General features: G+C 39.9%; 1 protein-coding gene across 2 annotated transcripts in view; it reads left to right on the top strand.

The window, feature by feature from the left end:
- Pcyt1a (phosphate cytidylyltransferase 1A, choline) overlaps positions 1-15,809 on the top strand; it is a 92,911-nt gene that overhangs the window by 25,590 nt on the left and 51,512 nt on the right. For both annotated transcript variants that reach the window (XM_004668332.2, XM_045152147.1), the window contains exon 2: positions 959-1,085. In XM_004668332.2, the coding sequence (XP_004668389.1) occupies positions 969-1,085 (117 nt within the window). In that variant the 5' untranslated portion in view covers positions 959-968. The remainder of the gene's footprint in view (positions 1-958; positions 1,086-15,809) is intronic.

Here is a 15,809-nt window from a genome sequence, read left to right as displayed (position 1 = left end):
GATGTTGGCCAGGAGATGATGTCCACTCTCTGTGCCATCTTTTCCCCTGCCATCATGGAGCTTCCCCTTGAGTCTGTAAGCCAAAAGAAACCCTTTCCTCCCATAAGCTGCTCTTGATCAAATTTTTTGTTTCATCAACAAGGAGGTAACTGCAACAGAGCGTCACCACAAGTTTGAGACCAACCTGGTGTACATAGTGAGTTCTAGGCCAACCAGGTCAAATTAACACACACACACACTCTCACTCACTCACTTACTAGTAGTAGTAAAATCTATATAGGTTGAGTAATCCCCAGTTTGCTCAAAAACTTTCAGATATGAAATTCAGATTTCACATCAGGGATATTCAAACAGTAAAGTCTATTCTAACATTTCAAAATCCAGAACACTGCACTCTGACACTTCTGGCCATAAGCTTGTCAGATGAGGTATTCAGTTTGAATGGTTGTCTTTTTCAGACAGTTTATTCTAATATTTTGCATACAGTCAAGATATGAAGTTAACAGCATATAGGCTGTGTTAAGAGTGTTATGTATCGGGCTAGAGGATGGCTTAGCACTTAAGGCACTTGTCGGCAAAGGTGAAGGGTCCAGATTTGATTTCCCAGGACCCAGGTAAGCCAGTTGCACAAGGTAGCACATACATCATGTTTGTTTACAACAGCTAGAGCCCATGGACGCCCATTCTGTCTCTCTATCTCATAAATAAATAAATAAAATTTAAAAATATTTAATAAAAGAGTGATATATTTCAAGGTCAGGAGATTAACTGTGGCTATTGTTCCACAGAAATGCATTTCTGTGTTTCTTCTAGATCCTGTTTTATGAATCTTTGATGTTTTTGCCAGATGCTATTGGCTCATCTCAGTGAAATGTGTGATTTGGAATTGATGTTTTGCTGACTTTATTAGTGTCCATGAAATACTGGTGAGACACATTTTCTTACTTTCTCTGAACAGTTAAAAGAAGATGGACACACAGAGTTCAGCTAAAGTCAATTCGAGGAAAAGGAGGAAAGAGGCACCCGGACCTAATGGAGCAACAGAGGAAGATGGAATTCCTTCAAAAGTGCAACGCTCTGCAGTTGTAAGTAAAGAAAAGATTTCATTGTACACTCAACTGGCTGGTAAGGGGGGCAGGTGTAAAAACTTAAGTAACATTAATTATGTCAGTGTTGTGAGTTTTGTTAAGTAATGAGAAGAATGAATCATGTGAATAGTAAGGATAGTTTTACAGTTTTTGGAAATATTAAGCTTTCTTGCCAAATTCTGAATTATGACTGTTGTGGGAGTTTTACATTCAAAAAATTTTAAAATGTCAGAAAAAGTTTAAGTTTGTGAATGTATTAGGCTAGAAATTGAATTCCTAGTACCAAAACCAGAGGCATTGGCATACTAAGCAGTAATTTGATATTGCTATCATTGCATGTTGTCCAATAGTCTTATTGCATTTCTCGCTGTATGATTCATTCTCTACTTTAGTACTGTTTATGTCATACATAATATTTTCCAGTGCTACCTACTTTCTGTGTATATTTCTACGACATTGTCATTGTACTTCTAAACTACTGTCAATCCTTAGATGAAACATTCCATTATAAAATTCATATCCTATCTCTGCTTCCTACCTTCTTAGAGCTTTCCTTAAAAGTAGTCAGAGCTGGGCATGGTGGTGCACACCTTTAATCCCAGCACTTGGGAGGCAGAGGTAGGAGGATCACCATGAGTTTGAGGCCACCCTGAGACTACATAGTGAATTCCAGGTCAGCATGAGCTAGAGTGAAACCCTACCTAAAAAAAAAAAAAAAAAAAAAAAGAACGAAAAAATAGTCATAGAACACCTAAAGATGATTGAAGTTATTATTGATACACAATATTATGAAATTCACATTTTAAATTCTGTGACAAAATTGTGTGGTTTTTTTTTTTTTTTTTTTTTGAGGTAGGTTTTTGCTCTAGCCCAGGCTGACCTGGGATTCACTATGTAGTCTTAGTGTGGCCTTGAACTGACAGTGATCATCCCACCTCTGCCTCCCAAGTGCTGGGATTAAAGGCATGGGCCACCATGCCCAGCTAAAATTGTATGTTTCTATGTTTTCATTACCTATATTTATCATAGCTATTTATCAAACTATAACTTCTACTGGTTAGTTCTAGAACTCCCTTACTCAAAGGGGAAAACATTTCAACTCTGAGACAATTAAATGAAGATGTCACATTTTCTTCTTTTGTTTTGAGATAGGGTCTTACCAGGTAGACCAGGCTGAACTAACAGCAATTTGAACTTACAGTTCTCCTGCCTAACAAGTTATCTCCTGAGAACAGGGATTAGAGGTATGAGCCACTATGCTTGGCTTCAATACATTGTAGTCAGTTCCACATTGCTGAGATGGCCTTCCAAACAGACACAGTTTATGGGAGGAGTGGGATTTATGTCATCTTACAGATCAGTGGTAGAAGAAACTGGTTCCCATTCATAAATCCAAGTAGAGAGAGACACCACCAAATAGCCAGCATCACAAGCAAGCACAAAACCCACAGCAAAAATAGCAGGGTACTCTATAACAGAGCTCAGAATTCTCTGCATACCTTTGGCCTGGAATTCAGGTCCACCCTCAGTATCACCTCAGGGCTGGACTCCAGGATCTGTCCCCAGTGACACCTCCTCCAGCCATGCAGCTGGAGACAAGTTTTAATAAAACACCTGAGTCTATTGGGATTGGGGGGGGGGAGCATGTATTCAAATTACCATAATTACTTTGTCTTTTTAAGGTAGGGTCTCACTGTAGCAGTCCTCCTATCTCTGCCTCCCAAGTGCTGAGATTAAAGGTTTCAATATATTATGTTGAACAGTGAAGAGACCTGGCCTTACAAATAGGAGCCCAGTACCTCTAAGCATATGGATGATGATGGTAGGGACAAAAACATTAGTTTTCCATTGCTGCTATAACAAATTACTACAACATAGCATAAATGTATTATCTTATAGTTCTGGAGATCAGAAGTCTGAAGTGGGTGTTTGAGGGCCAAAATCTAAGTATCTTCATAGTTGGAGGTTCTAGAGAAGTATCCATTTCCAACTCCCCAGTGTCCTAAGGCTGCCCACATTGCCCTAGCTCATTGTGCCAACCAGCAATTAACATTAATTTAGCTACTTATGTCATCACATCTCCTTTTCTGACTGTCTCTGCCTTCCCTTCTTACTTATAAGAACTCTTATGATTACATTGGGCACATGATAATCTTCCTGCCTCAAAATCCTATGCTTCTTTTGCTGTGTATAAAGTAACATAGTTACAAGTTCCAGAGAATAAGATGTAGACATCTTCAGGGGTTATTGTTATGTATGAATAGCAAATAAACTCAGAAAATGACTCAACAGTCAACAAAGCAGGACATTGTTAATATCTGAAGGTTTCTTAGAGAATTCAGATTAAAGAGATGGTGGTGAGCACTCACAAGTACAACAGCAGCATTTGGAGTATGGGCAAGTTATAAGGAAAGAGCAGCCACTCCATACTGAGGAGACCAGTCTTCTCAGTTGCAGTGAGCTCTGAGAAGACATAAATTTCTAGTCCTTACCATCTAAGGAATTTTAGTACTTTCTAAATTACATTGCTTCATATATTCATGTAAAATGACTTATATCAATTCAGTGACTTGTTACCTGTTTCAAATTCTACCCTGGTACACACTGGCTAATTAGCAAGGGGTAATGGCCAAAGGCTCACCCAGTAGAATGGGCAACTCTAGTGGGAGGAGACATACCTGCTAAGTAAAATTATCATCTGCTCTATCCACCTGTATTTTCCCTCTCTCTCTCTCTTTTTCTTTTTGAGGTAGGGTCTCATTCTAGCCCAGGCTGACCTGGAACTGCCACTCACTCTGTAGTCCCAGGCTGGCCTTGAACTCACAGTGATCCTCCTAACTGCCTCTTCAATGCTGGGATTAAAGGTTTGTGTCACCAAACCCTGCCCACCCATATTTTCTTTCAATTCAGATTAAACACTGTAGCAAAAGCAAGATTTTTCTTATTTTGTAACAGCTTTATTAAGATATGATTGTCAGACCAGTGATTTAGTGGTTTGCAGTATATTCATAGATTTTTTTTTTTCAATCATTACCACAGCCAATTTTAGAAAATATTTATCATTCCCAAAGAAGTCTTGGATCTACTACCACATCGTTTCTATTTGCCCTCAGGCTTTGGAAACCACTAATCTTTCTTTCTCTGTGGAGTTGCCTATTATGGACATTATATACAAATGATTGTCTTTACACTGCATATTTTCTTTTACTTATTTATTTGCAAGAAGAGAGAGGATAAGAGAGAGGGAATGTGTGCGACAGAGCTTCTTGCCCAATGCAAACAAACTCCAGATGCATATGCTGATTTGTATATCTGGCTTTTATGTGGGTACTAGGGAATTGAACTTGAACCTTCAGGCTTTGAAGGTAAGGGCCTTAACCATTGAGCCATCTCTGCATCCCCTTTCTTTCTTAAAAAACATTTTTAAAATTTTAACTAGAGTTAGATTATCTTCATACATATAGATAATATATTGTGATCATAATCTCTAACCTTTTCTCCCTTCTAACTTCCCTCTCCATTGAATCCCTTATCCTTTCCACCTTGTCTCTCTTCCACTTTGAATTTGATTTATAGCACAAAAATAAACATAAGTCCAGTTTCACAAACCACTTTGTGCATCTTTATGTGGGTGCTGGGGAATCAAACCCAGTGTGTCAGGCTTGGTAAGTAAGCACCTTTAATCACTAATTCATTTCCCCAGCCCCTGATTTTACCTTTAGAAACATCCTCAATTAGTAAACTCTTTATACTTACAGAGAAAACAGCAGTCAGTTTTATTCCTTAACCTGTCCCTCAGTTCTTCTCTCTTCCACCTATTCTATCCTATCCCATAACCAGCCACCTAAGATTCAGTATTCCTCTCTATTCTTTTTTTTTTAACTGCAAGGAGATTACTCTTCTAAAGCTGATGATCTCTGAGCCACAGAAAGGCTCAATTTAACTCTGAGCTACTGAAAAGTTCACTTTAACTCTACCCCCTAGTATCTGTTGTCACACTGGCACATTGTAAGTATGCAATGAAAGTTTGTTTGGGCTGGAGAGATGGCTTAGCGGTTAAGTGCTTGCCTGTGAAGCCTAAGGACCCTGGTTCAAGGCTCGTTTCCCCAGGTCCCACATTAGCCAGATGCACAAGGGGGTACACTCATTTGGAGTTCATTTGCAGTGGCTGGAAGCCCTGGCTCACCCATTCTCTCTCTTCCCCTCTATCTGTCTTTCTCTCTGTGTCTGTCACTCTCAAATAAATTAAAAAAAATAAATAAATAAAAATAAATAAAATAAAATAAATAAAAGTTTGTTTACTCAACCAAAATATTAACTGGAGAGTGAATAAATAAAATGTACAATAAGATAGACAGTGGAATATTATTTGGAAATGAGAAGACCTATAGTATTGACATATTTTACAACATAGACAAATCTGGAAAATTCTCTTTGAAAAATCTAGCTGGAGCTGAGCTGGAAGCTTTCTTCCTGTTGGAAAGAGTTATGCAGCCTGATGGGGAAGCAAAGTCATAATGGTCTTAACCACTAGTGGATCCTACAAGCTTTATGGCTGGAGAACCAGGCCAACTGGTACAGTGGTGGCACTAATACATTATGAGGAAAAAACAACCACTCTGATTGGATTTGAGGCCTGCTACGTGGAAGGAAATTCATGCCTGGTACTGAAACGTAATCAAGAGCCTATGGTTTGGGAAGACATAAGCCCTGGGGGAAAACTATTAATGTTGTCTCCATAAATGGATATATTATAGCCACCAAACTGCCCTCTAAATACTTATCTTATGCTCATATATTAATGCTACTCTCACTTTTGGTTAGAGAAGCTTTTCTTTTCAGATGACAGTGACCACTGGGGAGACTCAAAACTCATCTTGAGAAGTGACAGTGGAATTTTCAGCACTAAGACAGCTCAACAAATTCTACACAAATTCTTTCAGTAAAGAGAAAACAGAACACTTTCCAATCTTTCTTATCAGTCTATATACCAAAGCCAGTCAAAAATATTTCAAGAGGGCTAGGAAGATGGCTCGGTAGATAAGAGTGGCTGCTGCACAAGCATGAGGACCTGGGTTTCATCACTAACACCCAATAAAAAGACAAGCATGGCTGCATGTACCTATAACCCCCGGCACTGAGTGGGGCAAACATAGTAGGATAATTGGGGCTCCCCGGTCAGGCAGTCTAACCAAAACTAGTAAGAGTTCCAGGTTTAGTGAGACTTTGTCTCAAGGAAGTAAGGCAGAAGAGAGAGCCATAGGACACTCAATATCTTCTGGCCTCTACACATCTACACACACATATGCATACAACACATGCACACACACCCCCCACACACATACCAAAAAGAGATTACCAGAAAACTGCAATTTAAATTCTTAAACTTAAATGAAAAAATCCTTAATATTAACAGATTGAATGCAAGAACATATAAAAAGTTTATACAACATTACAACACAGGTTTCCTTAGAAATGCAAGATAGAGGGCTGCAGTGATGCTTCAGTGCTTAAAGGTGTGTGCATGCAAAGCTTGCTGGGCTGGGTTCAGTTCCCAAGCCACCTATGTAAAGCCAAACACAAAAGGGGCAGAATCATCTGGTATTTGTTTGCAGTGGCAAGAGACCTTCCCCCCAGCACATGGCACACACATAAGCAAACAAACAATTTAAAAAAGGAAACACAGATTCCTTTAACATCCTAAAATCAATTGTAATGCACCATAATTAACAAAGAAAAAAACTAAAATGTGATTGTTTCAATTACATACACAAAATACAGCACCCATTCATTTAAAAAAGTGTGTCAAGGGCTGGAGAGATGCTCAGTGGTCAAAGACACTTGCTTGTCAAAGCCTGATGGTCTGAGTTCAATTCCCCAGTACCCACATAAAACCAGATGCACAAAACAGGCATATATATGGACATTTGCAGAGGCAACAGGCTCTGACATGCCCATTCTCATATTCATTTCCTGTTTCTCCTCTCTCCCTCCTTTCTTCCCTCTCCCTCTCCTTGCAAATAAGTAATAAATAAAAATATTTCATTGAAAAAGTATCAAGAGACTTCCAGTCAAGATGGCATCCACTAACTGCACCCCACCTCTTGGGAAAGGAAAGAAAGGCAAGACATTTAGGGTTCATTGGGTCTTCTAGAAGTGAGCAGACTCTAATAGATCACCAGTGGGAGGACATGGAGGCACAAAGTAAGGAATCCACTGATTCCCACACAGTCCCCCAATCCCCTCAAGCAGCCGTCTTAGCCATAGTCCCAGTCACAGGTTCCTCCTGCACTAACCACAGGCAGGAGGACCCAGGCCAGCAGGCTAGCATAGCTCCACGTGTGACTCCAAGCTCATGAATGCCAGCCCACTTGCCGCCACCCCCAACCCCCATGTGTGGACCCAGGCCAGCAGGCTAGCATTCCCAGAGGGGATCTCCACATGCAAACCCCATCCTACTCACCCCCCCCCAGACCTCCATACACAGATCCAGGTCAGCAGGCAAGTACTCCCCCGACTGCCACCAGGGACCTCCACATGCCATGCCCCTCTGTGCGTGGACCTAGGCCAGCATAGGGTTTAGCATCCCTAGGCTCTCCCATCCCAGGGGACCTCCATGCCCCAGCCCTGCTTGTCACCTGGCCCACAGCAGTCCCATTTCCCTGCCCTGCCCTGTCATAGGACCCGGCGCTTCCATCTACCCCCGCTACAGGGACCCAGGGGACTTGCTGTCCCATCCCTTCACACTTCAGCATCGCAGAACCACCACTCATTCCCATCCTTCCCCCATCTGCAGCCCAGCTAAAACACCAGTCTGTTTTGTCTCTTTCTACCCTACCCTTATCCCCTCAGGCAACCAGACCAGTAGTCCTATACCCCAAATCACAGAACAAGAAGCCCCTTCATCAGGTCTCTGGGCCCCCATGAGAGCCTCATAGGCTTCTTCCCTCTGAGCAGGCAGGCTCTATTGCCATCAAAGCCTAGTGGAAGCAAACATAAAAGAAAATAATCACTGAAGACACTTCAAGGGTAGACTACAGTTTCCTCCTAAATTAAATAAGACTGTGATGGGCAGACCACAGTGTAAAAGGAATAACATGAAAATCAAATGCAAGTAAATGCAACAAGATTACCCAGTCCCACAGTGGATGTCTCTAATCAAAACATAGAAGAGACAATAGGATCAGAACCCCAAAATGAAGATACAAGCTCTGCAACCCTGACCCAGCAAATAGCACAATGTGCAGAAAAGCAACAAAGGGCTGATAATCATATGAATGCTGTCATTGCTAGATTAGGCCTAATAGAAAAGAACCAGGAAGGGTTCCAAAGACAGTTAAATGATCTGAAGGAGAGTGGGGTGGAGCGGGGCGGGGGGGGGGAAGAGGACCTAAATAATCAGCTGGCTAAGCTCAGTAAAGACATAAAGAAATGCAAGGATGAATTCTAAGAAGCATTAGGAAAATCAGAAAATTATGTGAAAAGGTAACTCGACAGAGGGATGGAAACTATACATTAAAAAACAGTAGAAAATACAAACCAAATTGAACAAGCCCAAAACTCTATAGAAGCTCTCAAGAATAGAGTCAGCCATGTGGAGGATAGAAACTCAGAACTGTAAAATAAAACAGAAGAAGCAGTTCATGAGTCCAAAACCTTTAGTCAGTTCAAAAATTGTATAAACAGAACATGACGGAACTGTGGGATACCCTTAAACATCCCAACATCTAGATGATGGGAATACCAGAAGGGGAAGAAATTCAGACCAAAGGCATGGAGAACTTATTCAACAAAATAATGGAAGAAAACTTTCTCTCAAAAGAAAGTACAACCAAGTTCCAAGAAGCTAATAGAACTCCAAACATACTGGACCAAAAGAAACACTCTACAAGACATATTATCATTAAGATTCTAAACATTGATACCAAAGAGGAAGTCTTAAGAGCATCTAGGGAGAAACAACACATTATATATAAAGGTAACCCTATCAGAAGTACTTCAGACTTCTCAGTGGAAACTCTGAAAGACGAAAGGGCCTGGAATGGAACAATGCAAAGTCTAAGAACTCATGGCTTCCAACCCAAACTACTCTACCCAGCAAAAATATCCCTCATAATAGATGGTGAAAGAAAAACTTTTCATGAAAACTCAGCTTTATAACTATATGAGCACAAAGCCAAACTTGCAGAGGGTACTTCAGGGAATTTTCCACACAGAAGAATCAAATAACCAACTTCAAGTGCCTACAAAAAGCAGATCACAGTAACCAAACTCAAAAAGGCGCATGGCATGATTCGATATATACGAGACACGAGAATAACTCCTTCAGCAAAGTAGCAGGATACAAAACCAGTGCACAAAAATCAGCTGCCATGCTATATGCAAAAGACAAAAGATACAGAGAAAAGAAATAAGTGACACTGTCCCATTTTCAATAGCAACAACAACACAAAAAAATACCTTGGAATGACATTAACCAAGGATGTGAAAGACCTATACAATGAAAACATAAAAACACTCAAGAAAGAAATTGAGGAGGATTTGAGACAATGGAAAGACATCTCATGTTCCTGGATAGGCAGAATTAGCATTGTGAAAATGGCAGTCTTACCATAGGCAGTAGAGATTTAATGCAATACCAATCAAATTCCCAACATTTTTTCCACAGAAGTAGAAAATGTGATCTCACAATTCATATGGAATGGCAGAAGGCCTTGGATATCCAAACATATCCTCAGCTAAAGAAACACCTTCGGAGGCATCACCATATCTGATCTAAAGCTATATTACAAAGCCATAGTAATAAAAACAACACGGTACTGGCATAAAAATGAGATTATATAGATCAGTGGAACAGAATTGAGGACCTGGACTTTATAACAACAGCTACTTGATATTTGACAATAGCCCTAACAATGTCAGCTGGAAAAAAGACAGCATCTTGAAACAATCATGCTGGACAAACTGGATAACTATATGCAAGAAAATGAAACTTGATTTACACATCTCATCATGCACAAAAATCAAGTCCAAATGGATCCAAGTCCTCAACATAAGACTGGAAACTCAGAAGTCAAAGGACCCAGGTTTGATTCCCCAGGACCCATGTAAGCCAGATGCACAAGGGACTCGTGTCTGGAGCTCATTTGCAGTGACTAGAGGCCGTATCATGCCCATTCTCTCTCTGTCTGTCTCTCTTTCTTTCTCTGCTTGCAATTAAATAAATAAATAATATATATAGAGAGAGGTTAGTGATAAGACCCTACTGCCAAAGACACCATATGCTTTTGGTACGGAACATGGAGTGACCTGGCTGGAATCTGGAAGAGACTCAGTACCCAGCCTGCCCGGTGACTTACGTTAAATGGCCACAGTTTCCTGAGGTAACATAATAATTTGTTCCTTAATTGGGGACTTATATGAATGGCAAGACATGGGTTTAACTCTTACTTCCTATCAGTGAAATTGACTTTCTAGTGAAGAGGCTGGAATAAAATAATAAGATGAGAAAACCCTATTGAGCTTTATCCTATTGACTTATTAAATTATAAAACCCTCCCATGGGAGCTGCCCAGACATAAATTAGCCTAAGTCAATGGTTTTTGATTGAGGTGACTGCAGAGATTAAACCAACCTCTGAATAAATAAATTTTACTTATTGACCCAAAATTTTTGATCAGCGGACCAAGTTACCCTAGGGATAACAACGCTGTCCTATTCAAGAGTTCATATCAACAATAGGGCTTATGACCTCGATGTTAGATCAGGTCATCCCAATGGTGCAGAAACTATTAAAGGTTTGTTTGTTCAATGATTAAAGTCCTGTGTGATCTGAGTTCAGACTGGAGTAATCCAGGTCAGTTTCTACCTATTAGCAATTTTTCCCAGTACAAAAGGACCAGAAAAATAGAGCTTCCTACACTATTAGCGCTCTTAAATTAGTAGATGAAATAATCTTAACCTAGAAATTATGTAAAATAACAGCCCAAGAACAGAGTTGCTAAGATGGCAGAGCCCGGTAATTGCACAAGATTTAAAACCTTGAATTCAGAGGTTCAACTCCTCTTCTTAGCATTCATGCAATTCATTAATATTCTCATTGTCCCAATCCTGATCGCTATAGCATTCCTTATACTTATTGAATGAAAAATTTTGGAGTACATGCAGCTCCACAAACGACCTAACATTGTAGGCCCATACAGTCTTTTACAACCATTTTCTGTTGCTATAAAACTATTTATAATTGCACCAACCCTTGCCCTAACATTAGCCCTGAGCCTGTGGATCCCATTGCCCATACCACATGCCCTCATAGACTTAAACCTAGGAATCCTGTTCATCTTAACCCTGTCCAGCCTAGCTGTATATTCAATCCTATGATCAGGATGAGCATCAAATTCAAAATGTGCTATAATTGGTTCCCTCTGAGCAGTCACCCAGATTATCTCCTATGAAGTTTCCCTAGCAGTTATCCTTCTCTTCATACTCTTACTAAACAGGTCTTACTCCTTAAGTTCACTCATCTACTCCCAAGAGTATGTTTGGTTTGTTATCCCAACCTAACCCCTAGCAATGATATGATACATCTCCACTCAAGTGGAGACCAACTGAGACCCCTTTGATATCACTGAAGGAGAGTCAGACTAGTTTCTGGCTTCAGCGTTGAATATGCAGCAGGTCCATTCACTCTCTATATAGCCGAATACGTGAACATTATTCTTACAAACACCTTAACAACTATTATCTGTCTAGGCTCATTATGTAGCCTAATAGCCCCAGAAATATTTATGTTAGAATTCACAACAAAAATGCTACTTCTGTCATCTGCTTTCCTATGGGTCCAGGAATCCTACCCACGTTTCCGATATGACCAACTCATGCATCTCCTATGAAAAAACTTCCTACCCCTAGCCCTTGCCCTATGCATATGACATGTATCCATACCATCTCTATATCATTCATCCCTCCCTACTCCTAGAAATATGTCTGATTAAAGAGTTACTTTGATAGAGTAAAACACAGAGGTTCAAACCCTCTTATTTCTAGAGTCATAGGCTTTGAACCTACTTTTAAGAATTCAAAAATTTAGCCAGGCGTGGTGGTGCATTCCTTTAATCCCAGCACTTGAGAGGCAGAGGTAGGTGGATTGCCATGAGTTCTAGGCCACCCTGAGACTACATAGTGAATTCCAGGTCAGCCTGGGTTAAAGTGAAACCTACCTCAAAAAACAAACAAACAAAAAAAAACCTTGGTGCTACCTGTTTACACTATATTCTAAGTAAGGTCAGGTAATTAAGCTATTGGGCCCATACCACAAAAATGTTGGTTTATACACCTTCCCATTCTGTTAAAAATTATTACTAATCTCTCAGTTATCTCTATGGTAATTTCAGGTACTTCAATTACTCTATTAAGCTCCCATCTGTTACTAATATGAGTCAGCCTAGAAATAAGCATACTAGCCATCATTCCTATTCTCATTAAGAAAGCAAACCCTGATCTATGGAAATAGCCACAGAATATTTTCTAACTCAAGCCACTGCCTCAGTAATCTTCCTAGTCTCTGTCCTCCTAAACTTCATTACCTCAGGACTATGATCCCTCAATAATCTATCTAATAAACTAACCTAATATCCCTAACCCTCTTAATAAAACTGGGGATAGCCCAATTCCACCTTTGAATGCCAAGGAATTTCACTTATATCTGGATTTATAGTCCTCACATGGGAAAAACTGACCCCTATATCTATCTTATACCACCTAGCCCCCTGCCCAGCTTCTACCCCCTTATTACTCTCATCCGCCCTCCTATCCATTTTATCGGAGGATGAGGGGGACTAAACCAAACAAAACAGGCTGAACAGTTTACCCCCAACTAGCCAGTGATCTAACCCATGCAGGAACATCCATAGACGTACCCATTTTTTTCTCTCCATCTAGCTGGAGTCTCATCAATTTTAGGGGCAATTAACTTTATTACAACGATTATCAATATAAAACCCCCAGCTCTCACCCAGTACCAAACTCCTGTATTTGTCTATACTAATTATAGCAGTACTCCTCCTCCTCTCTCTGCCAGTCTTAGAAGCTGGAATTACGATACTCCTAACCGATTGCAATCAGAGCACAACATTCTTTGATCCTGCTGGAGGTGGCGACCTGACCCTATTCTTTATCAACATCTATTTTGATTCTTTGGTCATCCTGAAGTGTATATCCTCATTCTTCCAGGATTAATAATTATCTCTCATATTGTAACCTATAACTCAGGAAATAAAGAACCATTTGGCTAGTATGAGCAATATTATCCATTGGGATAGTATGAGCAATAATATCCATTGGCTTCCTAGGATTTATTGTTTGAGCACATCATATATTTACTGTAGGATTAGATGTAGATACTCATGCTTACTTCAGATCAGCAACAATTATTGCACTTCCAACAGGTGTAAAAGTATTCAGTTGACTAGTTACTCTGCATGGAGGTAATATCAAATGATCGCCAGCTATACTATGAGCTCTAGGCTTCTTTTCTTATTTACTGTAGGAGGCCTAACAGGAATTATCCTTTCTAATTCATCCTTAGACATTGTTTTCCATGACACATATTACATTGTAGCCCATTTTCACTATGTTCTGTCCATGGGAGCTGCATTTGCTATTATGGCAGGATTTGTATACTGATTTCCACTATTTACAGGCTATACTCTAGATGATACCTGAGCCAAAATCCATTTTTCCATGATGTTTGTAGGTGCAAATATAACATTCTTCCTACAGCATTTTTTAGGACTCTCAGGAATACCTCAATGTTACTCACACTACCAAGATGCTTATGTCACATGAAATACGGTATCTCCCATGGGATCTTTCATCTCCCTTACAGCAATGATAATCATAATTTTATAATCTGAGAAGCATTCACATCCAAACATGAACTAGCCTCAGTTGAATTAACATCCACTAAACTGGAATGACTCCACAGATGCCCACCTCCATACCATACTTGCAAAGAGCCCACCTACATACAAGTTTACTAAGAAAGGAAGGAATTGAACCCCCAACAACTGGTTTCAAGCCAGCATAATAGCCTTTATGACTTTCTCTATATGCTGTATTACTAAAAGTATTACATGACTTTGTCGAAGTCAAATCATAAGATGACCCGTATATATTCCTATGGCTTACCCCTTTCAACTAGCACTCCAAGACGCCTCATCCCCAATTATAGAAGAACTTACTAATTTTCATGACCACACTCTAATAATCATCTTCCTCATTAGCTCTTTAGTACTATATGTCATCTCAACTGTATTAACTGCTAAATTAACCCACACAAGTACCATAGATGACCAAGAAGTAGAAACTATCTGGACCATCTTACCAGCTATTATCCTTATTCTTATTGCCCTGCCATCACTGCAAATCCTTTATATAATAGACAAAACTAACAACCTCCCTTACAGTCAAAACTATAGGCCACCAATAATACTGAAGTTATGAATATACTGACTATGAAAATCTAACTTTGACTCCTATATAGTTCCTACAATTGATCTAAAATCCGGAGACCTGCGTCTACTAGAAGTTGACAACTAGTAGTACTGCCCATAGAACTCCCTACCCATATACTGATTTCATCTGAAGATATTTTCCATTCCTGAGCTATGCCATCCCTAGGTACCAAAACCGATGGCATCCCAGGATGCCTGAACCAGGCTACACTTACTTCAACATGACCAGTCTTATTCTATTGCCATGATCCAAAATCTGTGGATCAAACCACAACTTTATACCCATCATCCTTGAAGTAGTCTCACTAAAATATTTCAAAAACTGGTCTCTGTCAATAGCCTAACTTCACCATTATAAAGCTAGTAAAGCATTAGCCTTTTAAGCTAAAGAGACGGAAAAGTTCCCAACTCAACACTTCCACTTAATTCATTACAATTATCTCCATATTCTTATCATTCTGTATCCTTTTCCAGGTGAAAATCTCTTCTTTTAACTATTTCCCTCTTCCCATACCTAAACCCCTAGCCTCAAAAAAGCCAAAAAAGGGCTGGAGAGATGGCTTAGTGGCTAAGTGCTTGCCTGTGAAGCCTAAGGACCCCAGTTCAAGGCTCGCTTCCCCAGGTCCCACGTTAGCCAGATGCACAAGGGGGTGCACATGTCTGGAGTTCGTTTGCAGAGGCTGGAAGCCCTGGCGCTCCCATTCTCTCTCTCTGCCTCTATCTTTCTCTCTATGTCTGTTGCTCTCAAATAAATAAATAAATAAAATTTTTAAAAAAAGCCAAAAAACCCTTGCAAATCAAAATCAGTGAAAATCTATTTGCCTCTTTCATTACCCCTACACTAATAGGTCTACCTGTAGTAGTTCTCATTATTGCAATACCTAGTATTTTCTTCTCGACTCCAAACCAGCTACTAAAAAACCAAGTCTCAACTGCTCAACACTGACTTATCTAAACAATTCTAAAACAAGTAATAACCATACATAATAACGAAGGACACTCCTGATCTCCAATACTCGTATCCTTAATCATTTTTATTGGCTCAACCAATCTCCCAGGTCTACTTCCCCACACTTTCACCCCTACCACTTTCACCCCTACCACTCAATTATTGATAAACCTGGGTATAGTAGTCCCACTCAGAGCAGGGGCAGTAATCTTAGGGTAGTGACAAAGGCATCATTAGTTCATTTCCTTCCACAAGGAA

The sequence above is a fragment of the Jaculus jaculus genome, chromosome 6 (genome assembly GCF_020740685.1).
Source record: "Jaculus jaculus isolate mJacJac1 chromosome 6, mJacJac1.mat.Y.cur, whole genome shotgun sequence".
Lineage (NCBI taxonomy): Eukaryota > Metazoa > Chordata > Mammalia > Rodentia > Dipodidae > Jaculus > Jaculus jaculus.
The sequence above is the reverse complement of the archived record's forward strand: the minus strand, read 5'-3'. Positions and strand labels throughout refer to the sequence as shown.